General features: G+C 42.9%; 1 protein-coding gene and 1 long non-coding RNA gene across 2 annotated transcripts in view; both read left to right on the top strand.

Moving 5' to 3' along the window:
- Positions 1 to 3,948, top strand: part of LOC141123421 (uncharacterized) — a 37,169-nt gene extending 33,221 nt beyond the window's left edge. Inside the window, exon 5 of the long non-coding RNA XR_012240747.1 lies at positions 3,920 to 3,948. This is a non-coding gene — a long non-coding RNA (uncharacterized lncRNA). The remainder of the gene's footprint in view (positions 1 to 3,919) is intronic.
- Positions 3,949 to 6,041: 2,093 nt separating this feature from the next.
- Positions 6,042 to 26,618, top strand: part of LOC141123405 (cytosolic phospholipase A2 gamma-like) — a 34,122-nt gene continuing 13,545 nt past the window's right edge. The window contains exons 1-4 of the mRNA XM_073612053.1: positions 6,042 to 6,071; positions 9,609 to 9,704; positions 11,463 to 11,620; positions 24,340 to 24,511. Of these exons, the coding sequence (XP_073468154.1) occupies positions 9,632 to 9,704; positions 11,463 to 11,620; positions 24,340 to 24,511 (403 nt within the window). The 5' untranslated portion in view covers positions 6,042 to 6,071; positions 9,609 to 9,631. The remainder of the gene's footprint in view (positions 6,072 to 9,608; positions 9,705 to 11,462; positions 11,621 to 24,339; positions 24,512 to 26,618) is intronic.

Here is a 26,618-nt window from a genome sequence, read left to right as displayed (position 1 = left end):
ATTGCAGCCTAAGTTGTGCAATACAGCTTGCAACCAGGACAGAGCAGCTAGAAATTTAGCAGTCCTCAAGTTAACGCTGCTGTTAGGGGGAAATGGGCCCAAACTACCAGAGGGCTCTTTTGGGGGTAGCGCTACATAAGGATATACACTATATTGCCAAAAGTTTCGGGACACCCCTCTAAATCATTGGATTCAGATGTTCCAATCACCTCCATGGCCACAGGTGTATGAAATCAAGCACCTAGGCATGCAGGCGGCTTCTAAAAGCATTTGTGAAAGAATGTGTCACATTGGAGCTCAGTGAATTCAAGCCTGGCACCGTGATAGGTGGCCACCTGTGCAATAAGTCCATCTGTGAAATTTCCTTGCTACTAAATATTCCACAGTCAACTGTTAGTGGTATTATAACATAGTGGAAGCAACTGGGAACAACAGCAACTCAGCCATGAAGTGGTAGGCCACATAAAATGATAGAGCGGGGTCAGCCAATGCTAAAGTGCACAGAAGTCACCAACTGTCTGCAGAGTCAATAGCTACAGACCTTCAAACTTCATGTGATTATCACAACAATCGGTGCATAGGGAGCTTCATGGAATGGGTTTCGATGGCCGAGCAACTGCATCCAAGCCTTACATCACCAAAGCGTCGGGTGCATTGGTGTAAAGCACGCTGCCCCCGGACTCTATAGCAGTGGAGAAGTGTTCTCTGGAGTGACAAATCACATTTCTCTGTCTGGCAATCCGATGGGCGTGTCTGGGTTTGGCGGTTGCCAGGAGAACAGTACTTGCCTAACTGCATTGCGCCAAGTAAAGTAAAAAAAAAAAACATTGAAATCCATGTGTCCAAAGCTCTGCATGTAGATTAGGGGGCGGGCGGGTGGATTAGGGGGACTGCGCCCCTGTGCCCTGCTTGAGCGGCCGCCACTGACCTGATCTGTATTCAGTGGAATTCTTATTTAAGGTCAGGCCAATGTTGTCTGGGGATTTCTTGTCATATGTCAGGTCCAGGACCATGGCTTATGGTGAGTATGTGCTGTTCCCATGCTGAAGATTCACCATGTACTATATTCATACTGGGCCCCGCACTTTATTACTACAGGTATTGACAACTCTAGTGGACACTATGTAGGTAGGGGGTTGGGTTTTCTCTACCTTTTAATTTTTCTGGGCATTATTTCTGGCTAATAGTTGAGCAGTGTATTTTCTAATAATACCCCATATAGGTAAGGCTTTTTAACATAAAGACGTTTTTTTGCTTTGAAAGCTGGGCAATGTCATGCCCACCCACCATTTGAATTTTCTACCATTTCTCCTTGACTGCAACCTGATTACACAACACAAATTTAGGAGTTTAGAACTCTGTCCCGCAGTTTCGTGGGAGCTCTGCAGGTTTATGTGACATTACTACAAAAACCAACTTACATGGGAAGTTAAAGCGGGGTTCCACTCAAATTTTTAACTTAATCTTACCCCCTTCAGTTAATTGCATAGATGTTCAAATGCTGCACAATTTTTTTTTTATCGCTGTAATTACCTTTATATTGTACTTTATTGTGGCACTTCCTGTCTCTCCTCCCATGGGAGTAGGCGTGTTTATTGACTTTCCCCGGCGCCGCACTGTCTCCTGGGAGCTTAGTGTCAGGCTTCCCAAGATTCAGTGCGGGAACAATGATCATGCGTGTGAACAAGCTGTGAATGAACAGCATTCACCGCATCCCGGAAATCAAGATGGAAACAGCCAGCATCACATTTTTTAAGTAATTCTTCAGTACGAAAACAGACAGAGGCGGAAATATTACACCCAAACTGTGAGTATTATTTTGGGATTAGCAAAGTGTCTCAATGACCTAAAAAAAAAAAAAAAAAAAAAAAAAGATGGTCCTAATATTTATGGACCTGACTGTACATAAAATAAAAAGCACACTGGCATCATCAACCCCCCCCTCCCCCCCGCAATAAAGAAAGCATTGTAAAAAGAAAAAATAATAATACTGACACAGTCCACGCTTCATCAGTGCTGCATGTTAGTGCCACTGTCACATGACATTAAAAAAAAGTATCGGTAATCGGTATCGGCGAGTACTTGAAAAAAAGTATCGGTACTTGTACTCCATCTTAAAAAAGTGTTATCGGTGCATCCCTACTTATAAGGTCAAATGATAGTTTATCCAGGAGACAGTGGTGGAACTACCAGGGTCCCAAAGGTCGTACTTGCGTCAGACTCTGGTGTTCTGAACAATGGGGGGGGGGGAGGGCAAGACAGCAGGAAGGGAGCCTGCTGTAGAAGATGTGAAAGGGTTCATACTGGTGCGATCCCAAAATGTGACTTGCATGTGATTTCCTTGTTACATAGCTACATAGTTATATAGTAGGCAAGGTTGAAAAAAGACCATCAAGTCCAATCTATGGACTTGCTCGCTCGCGTCTTGCTTGCAATTTCCTTGGGACTTCCTTGTGACTTTTGTGATTTAACATTGCAGTCTATGGCACTCAAATTGCACCAAAGTCGCAGAAAAGTAGTGCAGGATTTTTTATTTTTCTGTCACTGTGACTTGAGTCACATTGACTAAAGCAGGGATCCTCAAACTACGACCCTCTAGCTGTTGTGGAACTACACATCCCATGAGGCATTGTAAAACTCTGACATTCACAGACATGACTAGGCATGATGGGAATTGTAGTTCCTGAACAACTGAAGGGCCATAGTTTGAAGACCCCTGGACTAAAGCCTCGTACACACGATCGGATTTCTCGACGGGAATTGTGTGATGACGGGCTGTTGGCAGAAAGTCGGACAGTTTGTATGCTCCATCGGACAATTGTTGTCGGATTTTCTGCGGACAAATGCTGGATGGCAGGCTTTCCGAGCGTGTGTACACAAGTCCATCGGACTAAAGTCCAAAGTACAAACACGCATGCTCGGAAGCAATGCTCACCATATCACAACATTAGCAGAAGAAGCCCAAAGGGTGGCGCTGAAAAACCACGTAGTTTTGTGTTTGTTGGCCAACAATTATTGTGTTCCGTTTGTATGCAAGACAAATTCCTGGCCAACGCCCTTCGGACAAAAGTCCTACGCTTTGTCCGCGGAATATCTGATCGTGTGTACGAGGCTTAAGACAACACCCAATGAAATGAATGTGTTTTGACTTGCTTAGCCACTTTATGTGCTAAAAGTCACATAATGAGTTGCATCAGTGTGAACTAGGGCTTATAAATAGCCCCTCAACATAGTGAAGGGCCCCAGGAACAATGGGAAGGCCCAAGCCAAGGGTGAAAGGCACTGGGCTCGGAGCAAAGGGCCCCAGAACCGATGGAAAGAGCCCTGACACCAATGGAAGGGGCCCGGGGACTTCAGGAAAGGACCTCAGGAGCAGAAGGAAAGGGTCCCAGAAGTCATGGGGGCCCTTTATGGGTTTTTTTTTATGCACTGGAGCACTGAAGGTTCTAGTTACGCCTCTGCCAAGAGGTGGATGGAATGGAACACCAGAGCACCAATAAATGGCAAGCAGATACTGCAAACCAAATCAACACCAGGATGAATTAAAAAGGATATTAACCCATTCAGGTCCTGGAATAATTAGAATCTTCACCACCAGACCACATTTTGGCATGCACCAGTTTAAGCGGCTAAAGTTACCGTATTTAACCGTCTAGAATACAAACACAATTTTCCCACCATTATTTCTCAGCATTGATGAGGACTTTGATTATTTTTAGGTGTCCCTTGATTATATTCTTTATATTAAGACAGATAGATCGAAGAGCTCTAACTAATCGATAATCTGCCTTAAATGACATTACTTATATTAGAATGTATGATATATATATATAGCTGTACTGTGACATGTGAAATACATATTAATGGAGGCGGAGTCACTCATTCTCTACATGTTCTCTGTGTGTTTCACTTTATGCAGCTCCACCAAAGCCAAAAGTTACATTGCTTATGCAATCAAGTAAGTAATGCCGGGGATGACTCGGTGAATGGAAATAAAATAATGCGACCATTTTTGTGAATGGAGGTGTGTAGATCTATCACGGCTTATTACCACAGAGAGATCTCAGCACTGTGCTGACCCGGGGCAGTGATATGGGGGATGGAATGTAATGATAGATCACCAACAAATAATGCAAAGTCAAATCAACTCTTTTGATATTATAAATGGGGTATTAACCCATTCAAGTCCTGGAATAGTTAGAACCTTCACCACCAGACCAGATTTCGATGTTTTGGTATGCACAGGTTTATGCAGCTAAAGTTATTTCACCATTTAGTATAAGATGATCTTCACACCGTTATTTCTTAGCACATAGCAGGCCTTTGTTCGGTTATTTTTAAGCGTACCTTGATTATAATTTTTTTCTTTATACTACGCAAACAAATGGACAAAGACGTAAAAATATGCAGCTTTAGTATAACTAGTTTAAGACATAGGACATACTACATAAGTCCAAAAACTAATGTCATAGTACACAGAACATGTGCAGCAACTCTGTTGAGATGGGAGATAGAGAGATACAAAGTAACATTGAATATAAACATTGATCAGACGGGAGATAGAGAGATACAAAGTAACATTGTTTGTAAACATTTATCAGACAGGAGATAGAGAGATACAAAGTAACATTGTTTATAAACATTGATCAGAAAGGAGATGGAGAGATACAAAGTAACATTGTTTATAAACATTTATCAGACATTGAACATAACTACCTTATTCCTCCTCTCAGTTATTATTTTGTAGTTGATGTTTTTAGGTTTCTCTCTTTGCCATTCATAGTTAAACTGTTTTTGTCTTGCTTGTCTATTTATGTAGTGCTTGTTCATAGTCCAGATATATTCTAACATTATATACAGTAGATATTTATTTCAAACTCCATACAACTGTCTCAGGGTTTCAGGCTGTTTAGCCATCATCAGTGTAGTGTATGGAGATCATGGCTTCTATGGAGGAGGCATTATGGATCAACAACCATACAGGCCATGGTGGACTAAAAGGACCCAAAGTCCCCCACTGATAACGGTCAACTAGAAGCTGTGTGTCTAAATCTGAGGATCATATGAATAAAGAGGAGAGGCTATGTTTGGACTTTGATGGTACCGTATATCAACTGATATTAAACAGTCAAAGAAAAGAATAAATCTGAGGATCATTTAAGGCAGATATTTCATCTTTAAATGTTGCCTTCTCAGTTTCCTCCCAACCTGGCTGATATAGAAGAAGAGGCCAGAACTTTAGTTTAATGATGATAGTTTAATTTAATGATTACTCCGCCTCCTCACTAAAATTACTAAGAAGTCCATTCTCTTTCCCTCGGGCCCCTGTTGCTGAACTGAAGGGGCCAGAGGAACTTTTATTCAATTGCTGGATACCACAGCCCTTGAGATTACTGTGCATATGTCCACACATATTTTAAGAGTCTCCTCTCTGTCATGGGGCCCTATGCTAAGCCAATGGGATCTCAGTACTGGAAGGCCTGGTCTACCCCCCACCCCCATTGACAGCCCTGTTTGTGACCAACAAAGGCAGAGGGCCCCCTTCAGATAGAGCTTAGTGATTACAGGAATCTGATAGACAAATATGCTGACAGAGATATGTACATTCACAGATAGAGTGAACATTTAAATCTGATTAAAAAAAAAAAGTCATGCACTGGATGTAACCATTATGTTTGGAGACATGATCTGTCATCACAGCTACATTCCATATACAGATTTCAGTTCATATTTTATATAATGTATCATTTGTACCATCATGTTGAATAAATCTTCTGATGAGGAACAAGAGCCTGAACTGCCACCATATTTTATGAAGCTTTTAGTGTTGTAATCATTATGAAAGGTACACCATCTACTAAACACGAGTGACACTTTTCAACATTACAGGTTACAATGTAGCAGTATATAACGTGACATCATCTTTCATGTCCATTCAATCAGAAAAAAGAGGTCTGCAAAAAACTGTCTGATATTCTTCTGTACATGTCATGTTTGGGATGATATTGATAACATCTTGTTTTACTTCATCATAGGACTAATTCATAAATCCTGGTCTGAAACTATTCAAGGTATGTAAGGCAGGGGATCCAATTTATAGGATGGAGTGATGCTGATATTATCTTGTTCTATCCAGAAATAACACATACCTTGTTCTCCTCTTAAAATGTAGGAGGATCTACTAGAACACCCAGATTCTTCTCCACCATTGACTCCCCAGCTGCTCTCTTTCTAAAATGTATGATTAAAAAGTCTATGAGGTTGATTTACTAAAGGCAAATAGACTGTGCACTTTGCAAAGCAAGTGAAGTTGCTCCAGAACTTAGTAAATGAGGTAAAGCTTCACTTTGCAAAGAGTAACCAATCACATGCAATGAAAAAAAAAAAAAAAAAAAAAACAGGATTTTTGCTTGCACATGATTGGATGATGGAAGTCAGCGGAGCTTTTGCTCATTTACTAAGCTCTGCAGCAACCGCACTTTGCAAAGTGCACAATCAATTTGTCTTTAATAAATCAACCCCTATGTGTCACAGAACCAACAGCAGGAGAAGGGCTCTAGGACCCAGCGTCTCTACCAGAACTTATGGCAGGAGAAGGACTTTAGGACTCAGCGTCTCTACCAGAACTTATGGCAGGAAAGGACTTTAGGACTCAGCGTCTCTAGCAGAACTTATGGTGGGAGAAGGACTTTAGGACCCAACCTTTCTACCAGCATGTCACATGGGCCTATATAAGGAAGTCTGTTAGTGGCTGCAGTTGCTGGTTGATCTTTGGCTCCTCCAGTGAATTATCTCCATAATAAACTGTCTGCTGATTCTACACCAGCACATCATCTGTACTCTGGAACCCCCCCTAAGGGTGGAAACAGGAGTGGTCAGGCCTAAAGTAGCACAGCTCACGTGCTTGACTGTGTGCAGGAGGTTCCAGAGTACAGCTGGTGTGCTGGCATAGAATCCGCAGACAGGTGGCGCCCATAAGGTGTTGCAGGATTTGGATAATGCTGAGACTGGAGCGTGGTCAGCAGGAAGCCTAGGTCATGAGGCGGGTAGGTAGCAGAGCAGACATGGTCAGGTAGATAGCGGATGTCAAAAGCCAGGTGGATTTTAAAGCAGACGTGGTCAGGTGGATATCCAAGATCGAACACAGGAACAGGAACAGCCCAGCTGTTCTCCTCCTAGAATGTATGCATATTAGGTAAATAATCTACCAAAACACCCAGATTCTTCTCCACCATTGACACCTTCAGCTGCTCTCCTTCTAAAATGTATGATTAATACATCTATGATCTACAAGTGTAGCTCTACCCCCGAAGGAGCTGCTAATGAATGCTTGATTCTGCACCCTGCCTCTCAAGCCCAAGAACATTCTCAACCCCTCTGGCACACCTGCTTGGTAATATTAGTGTGAGACCCAGCAATAGAGAGAAACACAGTAATGACAACCATAAAATATATTTATCATAGTCCTGGATCCTGTCCCTTCACTAGCTGTAATAGTAATAGAGACTCACACAGAATATTAATTAACCACTGAGGAAGTTTACTAAAGTGGATATTAAACACAATGAACAATGGGTCTAAAAACAAACAATAAATCACAGTTGGTGACAATCAGCATGGATATGAAAACTGTGAATTCAATAACCACCGTAGTGAGTATACGTAGGCAGGTGTACAGTGGGACAAGTGTTCAATATTCTCCAAGACCTATATTAAACACTTTCCCACTGAAGCCTCAATACACCCACCAAATAGCAATATAATGTTTCTCACATTCAATAATACAGTGCAATATATAACCTGTACTCAAGAGCTCCCCCTAGGTTGTAATTAAATGTTCAAACTACAAAATAGAACCGTGATGCTTTGCAAAAGATGATAAAAGTTCCTTGACTCCGGATATCTTCAGCTAGCCTGTAGTGTAAACTGCAGTATTTGTAATCCAATAGGGCAACAGAGAGAAAGCAAACTGTAGAATAAATGGTACTTTGATAAATGTGTAACTGAAGAAATATGGCACTTGTAACTTCATCCTTATGTGTGAGTGTAATACAATACTGACTTTACAGCACAGGGAATAACAAACCCCAGAGTTCAGCTGTACGTGGCCGGTGAATAAATAGAATCACCTTTGTGGGACTACAACTCAACCAGCAAACAGTGCACTTTACTGAAATGGGCAGGTGCCCTCTCACCACAATAGATTCAGAGGCTGTGAGGCTCCGTCCGGACTCCCCTCCTGATATCTCAGTCTGATGAAAAGATGGCGCTGCCAAGCTGTACTGCTCCTCTGGATGGCTGAGATGCAGGAAACTTCCAGACGTCCTGGCATTGCACACCGATCTGCTTGCTGAGCTGGCAGGGTTGTACTCTGAAGTCCCTCAGAGGCTGGCGATCCCGCTCCACGTCTTTTGGTCACACACACACAGACCTCCCTGCTGGTTGTTGAATCGCGTTCCGAGAGGCTGAAAGATGACCACGCTGTTCCTTTTATCTGTTTACCCAGCAGGCTGTTCTGTGACTTGGCATTGTGGATCTGTGACTTGGCATTGTGGGTCCAGTAGTTCCAAAACTGAGTTAATAACATGAGTCACTTCCTCATCAAACTACATATCCCACAATGCATAACTGTTTGCCTCTTAAATGAAAGAAAAATCCTGATAAAGTTTCAGCGGTCACTAGAGGGAGCCAAACCCTTACTTAAGAAACAATACATTACTTAACATGATAACTTTGGGAGCAAACCCCTGTGCTACGCAAGAAAACCCAGATACTTCTTCACCATTTACTCACCCAGCTGTTCTTCTTCTAAAATGTATGATTATTATATATATATATGACTTACCAGCACCTAGATTCTTCTCTACCATTGACATCCCAAGCTGTTTTCCTTCTAGAATGTATGATTATTAAGTTTATGATCTACGAGAATACCCAGATCTTTCTCCACCATTGAGTCACCCAGCTGTTCTCCCCATAGAATGTATGATTATTAGGTATATGATCTACCAGAATGCCCAGATCCTTTTCCACCATTGATAACCCCAGCTGTTCTCCTTCTAGAATGTATGATTATTAAGTCTATGATCTACAAGAACACCCAGATCTTTCTCCACCATTGACTCCTCAGCTGTTCTCTTCCTAGAATGTATAATTAATACATATATGATCTACCAGAACACCCTGATGCTTCTCTACAATTGACACCCTCAGCCGTTCTTCTAGAATGAATGATTTATAAGTCAATGATCCACCAGAACACACAGGTCTTTTTCCAATACTGACTCTTCTAGCCCTAATGAAGGAGGGGGGGGGGGTTAGGCCACTAAACATAGTGTACTCTGGATTGTCCCCCTGACTTTTATTGGAATAAAGTCATACTTGGACCTCTTAGCTATGGTGTGGTGCTTCAATTTCCATTTTTGTTACATTTCACTACAAACCAAGGTGACTGGGAAGATCCTCTGGGGTGTAGAAGCCACCTGCCCAGGAACCAGATCATTTATATCAGCATCAATACTGTGAGATAGCAATACACGTTAATATCATTTAACCTTGTCTGACAACAGTCACAGGTTGTTTCAAGAAAATGTTTTTGTTTTCCCTAGATGTCTTCAAAAATGCTAAAGTGATGAAGAACATCATATCTTGTCTTGCACAGTGGAAATGGGGAACGACAAACAATTTCCTCTACCAATGCAAACGTGAGCATATGTTTGACATTGTAACAAAGAAACGTTCTATAAATCAGAAACTGCTTATTTATCACCAGATATGATTCATAATTCTAGATGGTGCATTGACCCCCCTCCCTCAACCTTCTGGTCTCCAACTGCAGTAAGGTCAGAAGGCTGCATGGTGGCTAAGTGGTTAGCACGCCTGCCTGGCAGCAATGGAGTTGTTGGATTAAATTCCAACCATGGCACAACCTGCATTGCGTTTACATGTTCACCTTGTGGGTTTCCTTCATGTGCTCAAGTTTCCTTGCACACTCTAAAAACGTACTGGTAGGGTAGTTGGCTCCTCGCAAACATGGCCCTTGTTTATGATAACGGGTACTCAGATTGTAAGATCTTTTCTTCTTAAATGTCAGCGCTGCTGCAGAACTGTTTGTACATCACAGAGCTTCCCCATTCACAGGCAGAATTAGAACCCCCCCTCCCCCAGGCATCTTATTTACAGGAAGTGGACATTTTTTATCTTCCACTTTAAACAATTGCCAACCGCCAGCAGTACATTTACCGTACATTTTGCTCCCACAGCCATTGTGATGTACATGTACCCCTGGGGGCCACAGCAGTTCAATCCCTAGACCGCTGTGTCTACTGGACACAGAGGATCACAGTTCCCAGTACTCAGCTGCTTTGAATGGCTGTGGGTATCATGTGATCTTTATGACCAATCATAGCGATCACATGATTAAATGTAAGCAAAACTGTCATGAATTGTTCCATTGTACTGCACTGGTGACAGTATGTAAAAAAAGAAAAAAAAGAAACAAAAATGTTATTTTTTTTTTTCAAAAAAATTGTGACAAAAAATTACAGCTTCAAAAAACTTGCCATGTCATTTGGGGGGAATTTGTACTGTCCTGGCATTTTAGGGCCTCAATAAACGAGATTGGCCGTCACGTCAGTGAATCAGGAATGATCAATTTTCATATATATATATATATATATATATATATATATATATATATATATATACACCTGTATATACTGCCATAGTTTGTATCTATAACCATAGGCGTGCACACAGGGTGTGCCGGGGGTGCCTAGGCACACCCTAATCCCCCCCCCATGTGCATTAGCATTATCCAGGTGCAACACCAGGTGGGTGATTAGGGGTGCCAGTAGTTAGTGCAAATGCCTGCATTATATGAAAGGCTAGGTTCAACTTTAGGAACACGTTACACCTGTATTTAGGGTGTAACGTAATATGCTCCCAATCCACTGCCTCCCACCACCAGAGCCTCTTCAGTTTGGGGTGCACACTCTAATGTAATAGGCTGCACACACCTATGTCTATAACTTTTACACAGACTTAATAATATACACAGATTTTTTTTTTTTTTTTTTTTTTTTTATGAAAGACATGTAGCAACATATATTTTGGTCTAAATGCATGAATAAAATTGATTTTATTGGATATGTTTTATAGCAGAATGTAGAAAATGTTTTAATTTTTTGGTCTTTTTCCATTTATATATAGCAAAAAGTAAAAGCCCCAGAGGTGATCAAATAACACCAAAAGAAAGCTCTATTTGTGTGAAAAGAAAAAAATATACATTTAATTTGGGTACAGTGTTGTATGAATGAGTTTGGCAGTTAAAAAAGCGCAGTGCTGAACAGCAAAAAAATAGCCTGGTCATGAAGGGGGTAAAATGTTCTGGGGGTCAAGTGGTTAAATTATTTGACTTTACTTTGTGTGCTATAATTATTTTCATTGATTTTATTTCCTAGATAAAATCTCGGAAAACTGTGACCTCTTTTATAAAAAGCACATCCATCTGGTGGACGCCGGTTTGGAAAATAATACTCCGTACCCGTTAGTGTTGCCTCCTCATCGCAAAGTAGATCTGATTTTGTCTTTTGACTTCAGTCAAGGAGATCCATTCCAGGTAACCACGTTTTATGGTCATTCGATGCAACTTGACTGAAAGTAAACATAAGTCATGAAATGATTAGCGATGAGCCGAACTGCCCTGGGTTTGATTCAAACGTTGTTCAGCAAAGTTCATAGCAGTTTGGATGCAGAAACCAAACCCCAAGGAAATCAATGGGAGCTAAACCTCTCAAACTAAAAAAATCACAATTTTCTGGGCTTATTGGCAAGATGGTGTGAAATAAAAAAAGCCTGACATGGCCCAGGGGTGCATGTACAGTGCCAATGAAAATAAAAATGAAAAATTCCATTTATCCAGTAGTAGTGATTTTTAAATTCTTAAAGTGAAATAATAAAAATGTCCAATTCCTTGTAATGAAAACACACTTGTCGGTTATCGGCATTCCTTTCCTCACCTGCTGTCACAGCATGAGGAGAGGAGAGCCAGTAACCGGCAAGTGTTGAAGGGGACATCTACACTGATAAACAGGGCAGTGATCATCAGTGTCCTTATTATCAGTGCAGCCCCAACAGTGCCCATCAGTGCCACCTATCAGTGCAGCTTCATCATTGCCTCCTCATCATTGCCTCCTCATCAGTGCCCCCTCATCATTGCCCATCAGGGCCTCATCATCATTGCCCATCAGTGCAGCCTCATCAGTGCCCATCAGTGCCTCTTCATCATTGCCCATCAGTGTCACCTATCAGTACAGCCTCATCAGTGCCTCTTCATCATTGCCCATCAGTGCCACCTATTAGTGCCCATCAGTACCACCTATCAGTACAGCCTCATCAGTGCCACCTCCTCGGTACCCATCAGTGCCTCTTCATCAGTGCTGCCTATCAGTGTCTCCTCATCAGTGCCGCCTATCCGTGTCTCCTCATCAGTGCTGCCTATCAGTGTGTCCTCATCAGTGCCTCCTCATCATTGCCCATCAGTGCCTCCTCATCATTGCCCATCAGTGCCTCCTCATCATTACCCATCAGTGCGGCCTCATCAGTGCCTCCTCATCATTGCCCATCAGTGCAGCCTTATCAGTGCACTTCGGTGCCTTCTCATCATTGCCCATCAGTGCCTCCTCATCAGTGCTGCCTATTAGTGCCCAGTAGTGCTTCCTCATCAGTGCCTTCTCATCATTGCCCATCAGTGCCTCCTCATCATTGCTCATCAGTGCGGCCTCATCAGTGCCTCCTCATCATTGCCCATCAGTGCAGTCTCATCAGTGCCTTCTCATCAATGCCCATCAGTGCCCCCTCATCAGTGCTGCCTATTAGTGCCCATCAGTGCCTCCTCATCAGTGCCTCCTCATCATTGCCCATCAGTGCCTCCTCATCATTGCCCATCAGTGTGGCCTCATCAGTGCCTCCTCATCATTGCCCATCAGTGCAGTCTCATCAGTGCCCATCGGTGCCTTCTCATCATTGCCCATCAGTGCTGCCTATTAGTGCCCATCAGTACCTTCTCATTACTGCCTCCTCATTAGTGCCCATCAGTGCCTCTTCATCATTGCCCATCAGTGCCTCCTCATCATTGTCCATCAGTGCCTCCTCATCATTGCCGCCTATTAGTGCCCATCAGTACCACCTATCAGTGCAGCCTCATTAGTGCCTCCTCATCATTGCCCATCAGTGCAGCCTCATCAGAGCCCATCGGTGCCTTCTCATCATTGCCCATCAGTGCCTCCTCATCAGTGCTGCTAATTAGTGCCCATCAGTGCCTCCTCATCAGTGCCTCCTCATTAGTGCCCATCAGTGCCTCTTCATCATTGCCCATCAGTGCCTCCTCATCATTGCCTCCTCATCATTGCCCATAAGTGCCTCCTCATCAATGCCTCCTCATTAGTGCCGCCTATTAGTGCCCATCAGTACCACCTATCAGTTCAGCCTCATTAGTGCCTCCTCATCAGTGCCTCCTTGTCATTGGATAGATATAGAGGAATTTTAATTTTCAAGCTGCAAAATAAGGTATATAGTATTAAAAGTTTTATTTAAAGACAGAATAAAAAATCGTTAAAAAACAATTATGGCAAGTACGTTTCAATACAGTTTTATGGATACAGCACTTTAGAATGGAGTTCCCAACATGTTTCGCCCATATTCCAGGCTTCTTCAGGGGATGCTGTCCATAAGAGGTACAAGTTTTCCAAGTCTCTTGAAATATTGTGTACTATGATCAAACCACTATATGGGTCAAAAAGTGTCTGCCAGCATTTAGGGAACAGAAAACAAAGTTTTGCAGTGAACTCAGTACCCATGCTGCTAGAACCACAGGGACATATATGTTACTGCAGGACACCAGCTTTAGAGACAAGTGCCGGCTTGCGTAGACAGTCCCCGGGTATTGAGTTCACTGCAAAACTTTGTTTTCTGGTCCCTGAATGCTCCCTATAGTCACCTATAGCTCTTGGTGTTCTTGACGCTGGCAGACACTTTTTGACCCATATAGTGGTTTGATCATAGCACACAATATTTCAAGAGACTTGGAAGGCTTGTACCTCTAATAGACAGCATCCCCTGAAGAAGCCCGGAATATAGGCGAAACATGTTGGGAACTCCATTCTAAAGTGCTGTATCCATGAAACTGTATTAAACGTACTTGTCAACATTGTTTTTTAACAATTTTTTATTCTGTCTTTAACCTCTTGCCGACCGGGCCATTGCCAAAAGATGGCAACAGTGCGGTCGGCTAGTTCTGGGTGGACATCCATGGACGTCATTCCAGAATGTTGCTCCCGCGCGCCCCCTGGGGCACGCACCTGGGAACATTCGTGACAAATGACGGAGTGATCACTTGTAAACAAACCGGCATCACGTCATGACGCCGATTCCTCCCTCCCCTCTCTGTACCGATCGGTACAGTGTGAGGGGAGAGGGGGAGAGATGGTAGCAGCGCTGTGGGCTGGATGTTTAGTGCCCAGAGCGCTGCTCAATGTAAATAATGGCAATACTCTGCAACACTGCAATACTCTGCAACACTGTGCAATACTCTGCAACACTGCAATACTCTGCAGCACTGTGCAACACTCTGCAATACTCTACAATACTCTGCAACACTGTGCAATACTCTGCAACACTGCAATACTCTGCAGCACTGTGCAACACTCTGCAATACTCTGCAATACTATGCAACACTGCAATACTCTGCAGCACTGTGCAACACTCTGCAATACTCTACAATACTCTGCAACACTGTGCAATACTCTGCAACACTGCAATACTCTGCAGCACTGTGCAACACTCTGCAATACTCTGCAATACTATGCAACACTGCAATACTCTGCAACACTGTGCAATACTCTGCAACACTGCAATACTCTGCAGCACTGTGCAACACTCTGCAACACTGCAATACTCTGCAGCACTGTGCAACACTCTGCAATACTCTGCAATACTATGCAACACTGCAATACTCTGCAACACTGTGCAATACTCTGCAACACTGCAATACTCTGCAGCACTGTGCAACACTCTGCAACACTGCAATACTCTGCAGCACTGTGCAACACTCTGCAATACTCTGCAATACTCTGCAACACTGTGCAATACTCTGCAACACTGCAATACTCTGCAGCACTGTGCAACACTCTGCAATACTCTGCAATACTCTGCAACACTGTGCAATACTCTGCAACACTGCAATACTCTGCCAATACTCGCCAATACTCTGCCAATACTCGCCAATACTCTGCCAATACTCGCCAATACTCTGCAATAAATTTTAACAGAAACAAAGAATTTTTTTTTTTTAATCAAATTTTCAGTCTTTTTTGATTTATAGCGCAAACAATTAAAAAAACAGTGGTGATTAAATACCACCAAAAGAAAGCTCTATTTGTATGAAAAAAAGGACAAAAATTTCATATGGGTACAATGTTGCATAACTGAGTAATTGTCATTCAAAATGTGAGATCACTGAAAGCTGAAAATTGGTCTGGTTAGGAAGGGGGATTAAGTGCCCAGTTGTCAAGTGGTTAAATAAAACTTTTCATACCATACCTTGAGATCACTATACCTTATTTTGCACCTTAAAAATCCCATAAAATTCCTTGTATATCTATCTAATTAAGGGATGCGGTGCTAATAATAAATTGGTTTGTCCGTGGTTATAAAGTCCTTCTTCCTTGTCATTGCCCATCAGTGCGGCCTCATCAGTGCCCATCGGTGCCTCCTCATCGTTGCCCATCTGTGCCTCTTCATTATTGCCCATCAGTGCCACCTCATCATTGCCCATCAGTGCAGCCTATCAGTGCCGTCTCATCATTGCCCATCAGTGCCGTCTCATCAGTACCCATTGGTGCCGCCTCAGTGTCCATCTCAGTGCAGCCTCATCAGCGCACATCAGAGAAGGAGAAAAATTACCTGTTTGCAAAATTTTATAACAGAGACTAAGCAAAAACGTTTTGTTTTGTTTTTTTCAAAATGTACGGTCTTTCTCGTTTGTTTAGCAAAGAATTAAAAAAAAGACACCAAAATAAAGCTCTATTTGTGTGATAAAATGTCATATGGGTAATGTGTTACATGACCGGTAATTGTCGTTCAAAGTGTGACAGTGCTGAAAGATGAAAATTGGCCAGGGCAGGGAGGGGGTAAAAGTGCCCAGTAGACAAGTGTTTAAATAACATGCCTGGGGGGTATCCTAATCCTGGCTGGGAAAGGGGACATCTCTGTGATGAACAGAAAGTGCTGCAGCAGCACTGATATTTACAAAGGAAAAAGTTTTAAAATTGCCAGCAAATGACATTTCATTGCCGGTCCTTCTAAAGGTCTGCTATGTATTTTGGGGGACATTTGGAGGAGTATGTGAGCCATGAAATGTCTTTTGCCTGCAGTTTAAACTGTATATGTTTTATTTCTTTTTTGTAAATCTCACTTTTGCTGTAGCACATCCTACAGCATTAATTTTAAAAAAAATAAAAAAAAAATGTTTGAGTCTGGATTTTTTTGGGGTTTCCATGCAGAGAAAAAAAAGTGTGAGATCCCAAAGGAAATCCCTACCAGACCGTTAATCCCAGCATACTAGTGTTCCTCCCTTTCCTAAACCATACCAGCACATATGCCCTCAAGATGAGGGGATCCCATGCAGATAAGGACAAGGGCCTGTTCCCCACAACCCTGCAGGCAGGGGGCTTATCAGAATATAGAACCCCCCTTTAATAGGGAGAGGCCCGGATACTGCTCATCCCATGTGAATACAAGGTCCATCCATAGCATGCATTAATCATTCACAAGAAAAAAAAATGTAACCTAAAAATAAAGAGACTCAATGCCCTTCAAAAAATAAAAGTCCCTCGCTGTAGATCCATCATCAATCATGATACCCCTGATTTGCAAAAATAGCCCAGGTGGACCTGCACACACAACTGATCACCGACTCCATGGCCTCATTGCCCAAATATAGTCAATGGTCATATTTGAGCGTTGCTATGTCATTGCTATCCCCACCCCTTCATTTACTTGGCTGGAATCCTCAGTGACGTTAGTGGTTCCTAGGGATTCAGCAGGACTCATTGCTTCCTCAGGAACTGTGACAGAACCGTCCAGCTCCCAGTATGGGTGCTTCCGTCAGTATACAGCTTCCTCCAGTCTAGACCCATGAACCAGGTATTGTAGCTGAATATTGGACCCAAAGACTAGATAAAACTAGCTTAGGTGCAAACTGGAATTGGAACTCCCTTTACACATACTTTATACCCCCCACCCTAGGAGGGCATTCCCCTCTTGGGGATATTAGCATGAAAATGCAAATTGCAAACAATAAGGAACTGCCAAACATAAACATAAATGCAGCGACTACCCCCATTTTCCAGGAGCCTGATGGTGACTACCAGAGGTAGGGAGGGATGACATAATTCCTCAGGGTGCAGGTTACTAGGCATGGTGGGTGATGAACAAGAAAGAAAGTTGTGTGCCAGTCACTTTTATGCTTAAAAAAAAGAGAAGTTTATTTCTCAAACAAGAAAAATAGGGGGGAGAGGGGATAGGGCACAGGACACCCTTAGTAGTGATCAGCAACAGGCAGATTGGCAGAATTTTTAGACAAAAATAGGTGAGATAGGGTAGACAGCAGTACAGGAAAAAGAGCCTTTGAGCTGAAACAGCACTTCTGTACTTTGTAGGATGTGTAACTGAACATACACAGATTTCCTTGGATGAGTTCTCTCTTGAAGTCCTCCCAACCACTCAATAGCTTCCAGCTCATGAAGAGTCCCCTCTGGTGCTTCTTTAGAACTTCATCCCTCTAAGAATCATTTCCGGATCTTTAGCAGGCTTTCCTAAACAGAAACTTGAACACCCGAATAGGCCTCGGATAGGCCCATCAGCCAGGAGACCACCTGGATAGGCCTCAGGCTTCAGGCCTAGCAGCCAAGAGCTGTTCCACACACATACACATCCACCAAGGCCAGAGCTCTGGGCGGGAAGACTAATCCTGATCACCTGACTTCTTCCAAATAAATAGCTTTTCTCAGCATGCATAGCGGCAAATATGATTGGCTGAGAAAGATATTTTCATCCATAACCTGAACTCACTGTAGCTCATCACTCTAATGTCAAGGACAACAGCACCACCTTACTGATGAAAAGGAGAAGCCACAGCTAAACAGGATTAGGAAGCCATTTGACCTTTTAAACACTACAAATTAGCGAGGCTGACTACCACCCAGCATAACTAAATTTACCCGTAGCCCTATTCTAGGACTATTTATACTGTAAGCTAATCAACACGAACTCACAACAACCCACAGTGGCTCGATAATAAGGTAAAGTGGTCACAATATTAATCTCATCTCCAAGAGATGAGCAGACAGACAGAAACAATAGGCGACTCAATTAACAATGGGAATGCACACCTAGGAGGCAAAATGGAAGAGACATACTTAACAAGAAACACATAACGAACAGTGTTCGCATCCCACCTCAGACTGTCTGGCACCAGTCTACAACAGCCTAACTCATACAATGTTTCAGCAGTCTGAAAAGGTGGAATTAATTTATCTTCATAGATCTCTTGAGGGATATTGCTGATAAATATTTATGTCCCAAGTGGAGGAACTTCTCCATCCCAGTCTGCAGGAAGGTCACCATATTTTCTGTGACCATTATCCTGTACAAGATCAATATTACACCTTTCCATCCACTCCAGAAGAGAAGCTTTATTGCCCTTATTCAGAGAAATTATCCAAACTCTTGGAGATGAGATCCAAAACTTGCCCTCAGCGTTCATCACATGGTTTTCCATCATTAGAGAATGATCTGCTCTCTCCATGGGATCAGAGCCTGAACTGAGTTCTTCACCATGATCTGACCAGAAGAAGCAGACAAAATCCCCGGTCTCCTCCATTGGCCATAATCAGTGGGTAGGAGGCTAGCCCCTAGTCCTCTCCAAAAGCCTCTGTCCCAGTTTCGTCTGTCACATAAACAAGTGTTGGCAGAAAGCTGTTATTATATAGAAGTGATAGAAATGCCACGTCTATATATGATTTTTGGCTCGAGTTGAACAGGAGGCCAACGAGTCATCCTCTTCTGTACACCTTATCTGTCCATTCTATTTTTATGTGACCTGTAAAGAGTATTTACGTCTTTTACATCCTTTATTCTGACCATTACCCCTTCATTTCCACCCACCCACTGTACATTAACCTCTTCACCCCCACCTCTCTCTAAACATGAGCTGTACATTTAATGTATCCAGTGCACCATTACTAAAGGCAGCCATACATGGTCGAATTTCGAAAGAATTTTCTTTTGACTATCAGAAAATGTGTGCGTTTTGTGATCCGATGGCGCCACCATTGATATTAAAAATTCGGCCAACCAACCCTTTAATTTCACCTCCTGTTGCTACAGAAAATAATTTCCGTGGCTGGCAATCTTCTTTTCTTTCTGGGAATTTTCTTTTCTTGCACATGCGCATTTCTTTTTTGATTACATTTCTCGCACAATTCTCCCATCATTGATTAGAAAATCGTTAGTTTTTCAAAAAATTTCCAACATGATTACTCAAATTCGATGGCTGCATGAAAATCGGCTGTTGCTGAAGACCACTAATAGTGCGAAATGTGAACGAAAATTCTTAGATAAGATTTTCTAAAAAAAAAAAATTCTTTTGAAATTCGACCCCATGTATGGCCTGCCTTAAATGCATCTTTTAACCCCTTCAATACCAGCATGTTTCTTAATTTTGAAAAAAATAAATGGCATACTTTTGTGCTATTTTTTTTCTCTATGTTGCACTACAGAAAGCAAGAAAAAACATTTATTTTTCAACATTTTCTTCTTTTTAATAAAAAAAAAAAATCTCAGTGCTTATTTACCCTTTCATGCATAAGCTTATTTCTGACATTTGTTGTTTACAAGTTAAAATCCATATTTTTTTGTTAGAAAATTACTTAGAACCCCCAAACATACAGTGTGACATAAAATATAATATTGCAGCAATTGCCATTTTATTCTCTAGGGTCTCTGCTAAAATATATATATATATATATATATATATATATATATATATATATATATATATATATATATATATATATATATATATAATTTTTTTTTTAGCAGAGACCCTAGAGCATAAAATGGCAATTGTTGCAATATTTTATGTCACACTGTATTTGCACGGCTGTCTTTCAAATGCAATTTTTGGGAAAAAAAAGACACTTTCATGAAAAAAAAAAAAAAAAAACGAAACAGTAAAGTTAGGCCAATTTTTTGTATAATGTGAAAGATGATGTTACACCGAGTAAATAGATACCTAACATGTCATGCTTTGAAATTGCGCACACCCGTGGAATGGCAACAATCGCCAAAATTCTGAATACTGTCAATTTTTTTTTTTTTTTAGGCAGCTGAGTAGAACTGCACGATTCTCTCACTATTCTGGCGGCGTAAAATATTTCACATTATACAAAAAAATTTGGGCTAACTTTACTGGTTAGTTTTTTTTTTTTTTTAATTCATTAAAGTAATTTTTTTCCCAAAAAATTGCATTTGAAAGACCACTGCACAAATACAGTGTGATAGAAAATATTGCAACAACCGCCATTTTATTCTCTATTCTATATATATAATATATAATGTTTGGGGATTCTAAGTCATTTTCTAGCAAAAAAATGATTTTAAACTTGAAACCAACAAATGTCAGACAAAAGGTTTGGTGTTTCCTAATTTACACACAGAAGTCTATTTCTTTGATGTAAAAGACAAATTGTTACAATGTTTAGACTTAACTTCCACTGATAAAGAATGTTCTGATACTTGGCAGACTGCCCGGATTTTGCAGCTGTGACTTCAGCAGAGCAGAGAGAATTCTCTGCATAGAAAGATCGGGAAATACTTTGTCAAGATCGCAATGGGAAAAAAATTGCGATAACGATTCTTGACAACTAATTGTACAGCTCTACAGCCGAGTAAACCGGATGTGACTTCGCTTCCGGGATTTTACATCGGAGACCCGATCAGTGTCAAATCCATCTTCGTTCTGGTCTTAGCCTAGGCGGCAGAGGCTCCGGCTGGTGGCTCAGGTCTCGCGGTGGGACGGGAGGCCCGGGAAGAGTGGCGGAAGGTGGCGGGAAGAGGGGGGTGTCCCCTTCCACTCCTTTAGGATAACAGCCGAGTGGCTTTTAGCTGCATCGGTTATCACTAAAAAGCCAGCCGCTCTAAAAAATGGTACCGGGGTGATGTGCGCATCTGCAGGCATCACCCCGGTTTAACCCCTTCAAGCCATGAACAAAAATTTGCATACGGTCGGTGTGAAGAGGTTAAACACCACCAACCATAGAATGGTCTATCTATCTCAGAAAAAAAAATGATAGAAACTTCATTTGGGTACAGCATTGCATGATGGAATATTTGTCAGTCAAACTATCATGGTGCTGGTAATAAAGGGGTATATACAAGGAAAAGCTCAACTGCTTAACCCTTTCACCTCCAGAACCGTTTTTGCATTTTTTGCACACATATTTTAAAAAATAATTTTAGGACTGAAGATTACACAAAAACCCCAAACATGATATATTTTCTGAAAGCAAATACCCTAGAGAATAAAATAGTGCTACTTCCAATTTTTTTGTCACTTGATATTACCACAAATGTCTAGGAAACACAACATTTCAGTAAAAAAAACACAATAAAGTGAATTTTAGGGCAAACAAATGCAATAAACTACTCACATAAAATCAGAGGTTGCACCGAGTAAATAGATACTCAACATGCCAAACCTTAACTCTGTATGGGCACGTGGAAAAGGCGACAAACTATAGTACCCTATATTTTCTATAGGCGACGCTTCAAAAGACCCCTATAGGTCATCAGCTTAGTATTACTGAGCAGGTCTGGTGCTAGAATTATTGCTCTCACTCCAGGGTATGCGTTTGCGGCGATATGTAATATATGTACTGCAATCAACGCTTTCACGCGTAGGTGCCCCTGACATGTGCGTTTACGCTCATACATGTGTATATGTGAGAGTGGGGGCCTCAAAAAAAATCTTTTTTGGGGGGTGGGGTTGTGCTTGGGTGTAACTTTCATTTTTTGCAACTTTTTTTTTTCATGATGATTGATGATTTTTTGGTGACTCCCAATGTCTCCCCTGTGCTCTACTGAATGTATTGCAATGCAGATCGTATTGCAATACATCCCTTTTTGGCTATGCTAGCCGGGGAAAGTGACAGGGTGACCCAGAAGTAGGGGCATTGCTAGGGGGTGGCTATTTGGGCTATAGCCCCGAATCTGGGGCCCATAGCCCCGAGTCTCTTGTCGCAGGGTCCCTGCCTAACCAGCGGGTTGCGGCTGCTGCGGCGGGCGGGCTGGCTGCATGACAGAGGCGGAGGAGAGGAGAGAACCGAGCGGGCAGAGGAGCAGAGATGACATCTCTCTCCACCCGCTCCACATCAGTGCTCTTTACAGCCGGGCCTCTTCAATTTGAGAGCAAGGTGCGGTGAGCAGCAGAGAGATTACATCAGGGCTCTTCCGCCCTCACAGCATGGTGGAGTGGAGGTCACATGCTTCCTGTCATCGTGGAGCTCCACTTTGCAGCCAGACCCACTTGCTTCAATCTCGGAGGTGCGGCGGGGAGCAATGAGATGACATCATCTCTCACTGCTCATCCTGCATCACCGCTCTACTGCTCTCACTAAATGGACCAGTGCGGTCAGCCTGCCACCAATGCAGCGTCAATGCACATTTGGTGGCACTGGCTGGCATGGCAAGTGACAACCCACATCTGGTGGCCGGTGACGTGCCAAATGACAATCTGCAAATGGTGGCAGGAGATGTGGCAATCTGCAAATGGTGTGAGAAGATGTGGCAAGTGACAATCTGCAAATGGTGGCAAGAGATGTGGCAAGTGACAATCTGCAAATGGTGGCAGGAGACATGGCAAGTGGCAATCTGCAAATAGTGGCAGGTGACATGGCAAGTGACAATCCACATCTGGTGGCAGGCGACATGGCAAGTAACAGTCCACATCTAGTGGCAGGAGACGTGGCAAGTGAGGCTGCATCTGGTGCCAGGAGATGTGGCAAGTGACACGTCCAGGGCTCCCACTGATTCTGCAGTATAGTGAGTTGAAACACTTCATTATATATTAGAATGTAACAATAGAAATAATGCACTTCAATCACCCTGACACCATATCAACCGAGGTGCCATGATGATTGAAGCGCCAACACCAGCCATCGCCCGTGAATAATTGCTTATCAATGGTCCCCCCCCCCCCCCCCCCCCCGCGGGCATGCAAAAAAATTGGTGACTGCTGCTATGGGCTCTAGCCCCAGATCTTTTGCAGACCTAGCAACGTTCCTGCCAGTGACATCATACGAGTTGCCTCTGCCACGCAGTTGGTCAGACACTATAGCTAACGGTTGTGTTCTTCGCCTATAGCAGCCTCTTTTCCCATAAGGCAAGCAGGCCTACCGGTACTCGGTTGCCCCCAGGTCTTATACACAATGCTAGAGTACCTGGTCACTACGCCAGGGCAGGCATGAACTGAGCAAAGCAAACAGGTGTTTGTGGTTGGCAGACAGACAGGGTGGTTCTATGACAGTCCAGGTGAAAGGCAGGCAGAGTTCAGGGAATAGTCCAATATCCAGTCCAAGTTCATACACAGGGAAATCCAATCTAGCAGAGCAGGGCAGACAGATGGGAGGGGGGCGCTGATCAGGAATTACACAGGTATCACTCTCTATCACAAGTGCGAGTGAGTGTTTGGCTGGCTTATAACAGGTTTGGTTTCCATCCAGAAACTGGCCACATTAATCACCTTGCAGGTGGACAGACAGACAAGGAGAGTGCCATAGCCAAAACCAGGATGCTGGAATAAGGAGCAGGAGTGCTAGATACTCCTGACACTTTGACATTTTCCGGGTCACAGCAAGAAGGGGAGGAGAGTAGATGTGTGTTGCTCTTCTCCCTCCCCTCCACCCACCGGGGCCCACCATGTCGGTCCCAGTCCCGCAGATGGGGAAGTGGAGCCGGAATACATGGCGGGCGGGCATGCATGGGGGAGGGGCACTGGTACCTTGGTTGCATGGAAGCAGTAGGGGAACAGTACAGCCTGTCAGCTTTACCCACAAGGAGAACGCCAACTTTAATTTGTAGAAATTCTCCTAGAGTCTTGCTAGCAGCCATTTTCAACTGTAATAGGAAAACATATTTCCTTAAATCAGGTCGTGTTTGATCATCACTATTGGGGTACAGGGGAAACATTGTAACAGAATTAATTTCTTTGTTCACTAGACGGTGAAAACAACAGCTAAATACTGTAAGGAGCACCAAATTCCCTTTCCGAAAAACACTGAAAAAAGTTATGAGTGCCCTCCAACAAAAAGCTGCTACGTCTTTGAAGGAGATGGAAATGAGACGCCCGATGTGATGCACTTTCCTCTGTTCAATGCCCAGACTTGTGGAGGTGAGTTTACGGAGAAAAGTCCTGTAATACGTCTTGTGTGTTCATTGGGTTGTCGCCCTCTCTGTATTATGAGCTTGGTTGATGCTTAAAAAAGAATTCCAGGCATGAATACTTTGATATATGTTGCGTTACCCCCAAAGGCACCACTAGAAATATGCCCAGGGATCCTTTCCCCAATAGTTGCTACCACAGCCAGGCACATGGTCAAAAGTCACTCTTTGGTCCAATGAACAATCTAGGGGTTTTATTTTTTGGTGTTTTTATTTTTGGATAACTTGGATGGGGTTAGGGAATTGGGTGGAATACTCTAAAAACAATGTACAAATACTGTAGATGGACACTTATGTTCTATAGAACTATAAACCGGTAGCAGATTTGAGGAGAGTAATTTTCCTCTGCTGGATGGTCCAAGCAAAGTCCCTTCACTGGGAATTAAATAGACTAAGCTCTTCAGGACACTGGACACTATGTCCCCTTTATACACACAGCTGACTCTGACACCTGATGGATGGCCTCAGCCTACAGCCTCTAGGACCCCTCTCCACTCCGTACTCCCAAATGTCCTTGGAAAATTGGTTGCCTTCCTCCAATATCCTTGTGAAACGTTCTCACTGTGATACCAGACTAGATCCTCACACAACAGTTTCTCAGTCAGCTCTCTGCAGCTTCCTGCAAAGCAGGCCTCCAGGTAACCAACCTGAGGCTTCGACACCCCACAGGCACATGTCAGGATAGCCTAAGGGAGCAAGCACCCCCCCCAGACTGATCTTCTTCTAAGGAAAAAGACTCCACTGCTCTCTGTCCCAGGGTATTTATACAGGCTCCCAGCTCACATCTGGGTAACCCTCCTCAAGGATTGGCCAGGGCTGTATGAATACTTAGCTGCTGATTAGGCTCTCCTTGCCCAGTTATTTCCAGAGCTTTCTGGACTAATCAGGGGGAAGAAGTAAATCTTGCAACTACTGGAACAGATGCTACAGGCATCATTCAGATATCATTCTTTTCTGCCGGATGTAAACAAAGCCGCGATCGCGGCTGTCAGCATGAGATCGGTGAATTTTTCTGTTGTGTCTATAGGACAAGAAGAGGAGGGAAATCTCATAATCTGACATTCATGGCAAAAAAAACTGAAAAGAGTTCCACCCTTTTTATTTACCCACTTTCGGACCGCCCACCACACATTTACTGCGACAGGGCGGCCCGGCTGCGAGAAACAACATACCTGTATGTTGTTTTTTTCCACCTCGGAGTCTGCGGCGTGTGCGCACCCACCAATGGCGACCCGCTCCCACTGTGATTGGACACTCAGCGGGTCCGGCGGCCATGATGACAGCCGAGACCCGCCGATCGCTCACTGGAGAGGCAGAACACTGTTCTGTTAGAGAGGAAGAGAGAGATCTTGTGTTCCTGCTAATCAGGAACATGGATCTCTGTCTTCCCGCAGTTAACCCTTTCGTGCCTAAGCCTATTTTTGACATTTGTTGCTTACACGTTAAAATTCATATTTTTTGATAAATAATTTACTTAGAACCCCCAAACATTATATATATTTTTAGCAGATATCCTAGAGAATAAAATGGTGATCATTACAATATTTTATGTCACGCGATATTTGGGTGGGAGGCGTGCTGACGTCATCGCGGTGTATCGTGTATGGTGGACGGGTGTCTGCGAGCCAGGCTGGCATCTTTCTATGAGCATTTTTATTCCTGTTTTTCTGTAAGTGCAATTACTTCTTTTATAATAAATTATTTTATTGGATTTACACTATGGAGAGTTTCTTTCCATGTCCCCCTAATACGGATCGCTGGTCCATTCTTTGAGCCTCAATCCTCTGGAATGTCCTCATTGCCATCAAGTGACCCACTGCTGGTTCTGGTCTGATGTCAGGATACTGATCCTAGCTTACAGGCTTGCTATCGCTTGCCTTCTGGTAAGCGTGTATTTTTTTACGGTGGAGGTTCACCGTCACTGGTGTTTTTTTTTGTACACAAGGATCATTATATCAAGACTCACTTCACTGAATGTCATTTCCATATAGGATGTTTTTTTGATGGTATCCCATTCTATGTGGGGATTTACCATTGTATTTCACATTCTATGGACT

Source organism: Aquarana catesbeiana, linkage group LG01 (genome assembly GCF_042186555.1).
Source record: "Aquarana catesbeiana isolate 2022-GZ linkage group LG01, ASM4218655v1, whole genome shotgun sequence".
Taxonomy (NCBI): domain Eukaryota; kingdom Metazoa; phylum Chordata; class Amphibia; order Anura; family Ranidae; genus Aquarana; species Aquarana catesbeiana.
This window is presented reverse-complemented; position numbering and strand designations above follow the sequence as displayed.